This window comes from Aplysia californica, unplaced genomic scaffold (assembly GCF_000002075.1).
Source record: "Aplysia californica isolate F4 #8 unplaced genomic scaffold, AplCal3.0 scaffold00501, whole genome shotgun sequence".
NCBI lineage: Eukaryota > Metazoa > Mollusca > Gastropoda > Aplysiida > Aplysiidae > Aplysia > Aplysia californica.
The window spans coordinates 527932-529405 of record NW_004797771.1 but is presented as its reverse complement, the minus strand read 5'-3'; the positions used below and the strand labels follow the sequence as shown (position 1 = coordinate 529405).

The following is a 1474-nucleotide window of genomic DNA, read 5'->3' as shown; positions in this document are numbered from 1 at the left end:
GTGTGTGTGTGTGTGTGTGTGTGTGTGTGTGACTCACCAATGAGAGGTTTGAAACCTCGGTAGAGGGCTTGCTTGTTCTGGTAGGTGTTTAGGTTCACAACTCTCTCCATAAGGAACAGGTGGTGACGCAGCTTCTCCGACTGTACAGAACAAAAGGACACCCTTAGACATCCTGCCTGATATTGGTGATTACTACTGCTACACGCAGACATACAGACACACCCATACACACAAACAGACACACACACACACCCATCAGACACACACACACATACACTCACACATACACTCACATAGGCATACACAAATACACACACATAGGCACACACTCACAGACGCCCTTAGACATCCAGCCTGATATTGGTGATTATAGCTACTACACGCAGACATACATACACTCATACACACAAACAGACACACACACATACACTCACACATACACTCACATAGGCACACACACATAGGCACACACTCACAGACATCCTTAGACATTGGTGTTTACTACTAAAACAAGCACATACAATAAATAATTTCTTTTTTAAAATTAGAAAAATAATTTTAAAATTACATTTCATTGACTCCTGTGTAGGGGAACTTGCATTACAATGGCAAACATAAATACATACAGACGTAGGTCATTTTTGGCGGCCTTTGAGATACATCTGTATGCAATACAGCCCGTTTGGCCGACTTTGAGACATGTCTGTGTGCAATACTGCCCACTTGGCGGACTTTGAGACACGTCTGTATGCAATACTGCCCGCGAAAATCCATGATCTTATTCTCTCGGGGCACAACTACAAGACTCACTTTGGTGAGCTCATCCCATTCCTGGGTCAGTTTCTCTCTGTCGGTCAGCTCCACGGTCGTCTCCAGAGTGGACTGAACCTCCGACCCCAGCACCGACGACGCCACCGTGTTCCTGCTCTCTGAGACAAAATCATTTCTTTTTTAGTTTTAGTAAGAGTTTTACGGCACTTGCAACACAATAAGGTCATATAAGTTCAGAAGATTAGAGGTGTTACAAGAGAGTAACAAACACAAAAAAAGGAGAGAGAAGGACAATAGTTTTTGATAGCAAAGAAGGATGAATAATTTGTCCAATAATACTGTAGATTTCACGCGAAATACCACTGTCAGTCCATCACCCTGATAACAAATATTATGTTAGATTCATTGGATGAGCAATTGTTCTCAAAATTACATGTTGGTCTTTAAATTTTTTGTAGGTCAATTAAAATAAAACTATAAACAAAGTTCATAGTGCCAGAAAACCCATGTCTCCCCACGCTACCTCCTGTTTTCTGGATGTCTCTAGGCAGAAAACACTCTTACATCAGTAGTCATGACAACTCCCCCCCCACCCCCTCCCTTTCTCCCTCCCCAAATCCCCCATATCCCTGAGCATCAAGTACTGACTACAACAACTACAATAATCAATCTAAAACGCCCAGTGTGCAAGTGTTTCCCCCCC

The 1474-nt window shown here is 42.7% G+C and overlaps 1 protein-coding gene across 4 annotated transcripts in view; it reads right to left on the bottom strand.

Annotated features, from left to right (window-relative positions):
- Nucleotides 1-1474, bottom strand: part of LOC101847756 (WD repeat-containing protein 78) — a 48857-nt gene that overhangs the window by 32416 nt on the left and 14967 nt on the right. For all 4 annotated transcript variants that reach the window (XM_005105925.3, XM_005105926.3, XM_005105928.3 and 1 more), the window contains 2 exons: nucleotides 811-929; nucleotides 38-140 (listed from right to left, as the gene is read on the bottom strand). In XM_005105925.3, coding sequence (XP_005105982.1) covers nucleotides 38-140; nucleotides 811-929 — 222 coding nt within the window. The remainder of the gene's footprint in view (nucleotides 1-37; nucleotides 141-810; nucleotides 930-1474) is intronic.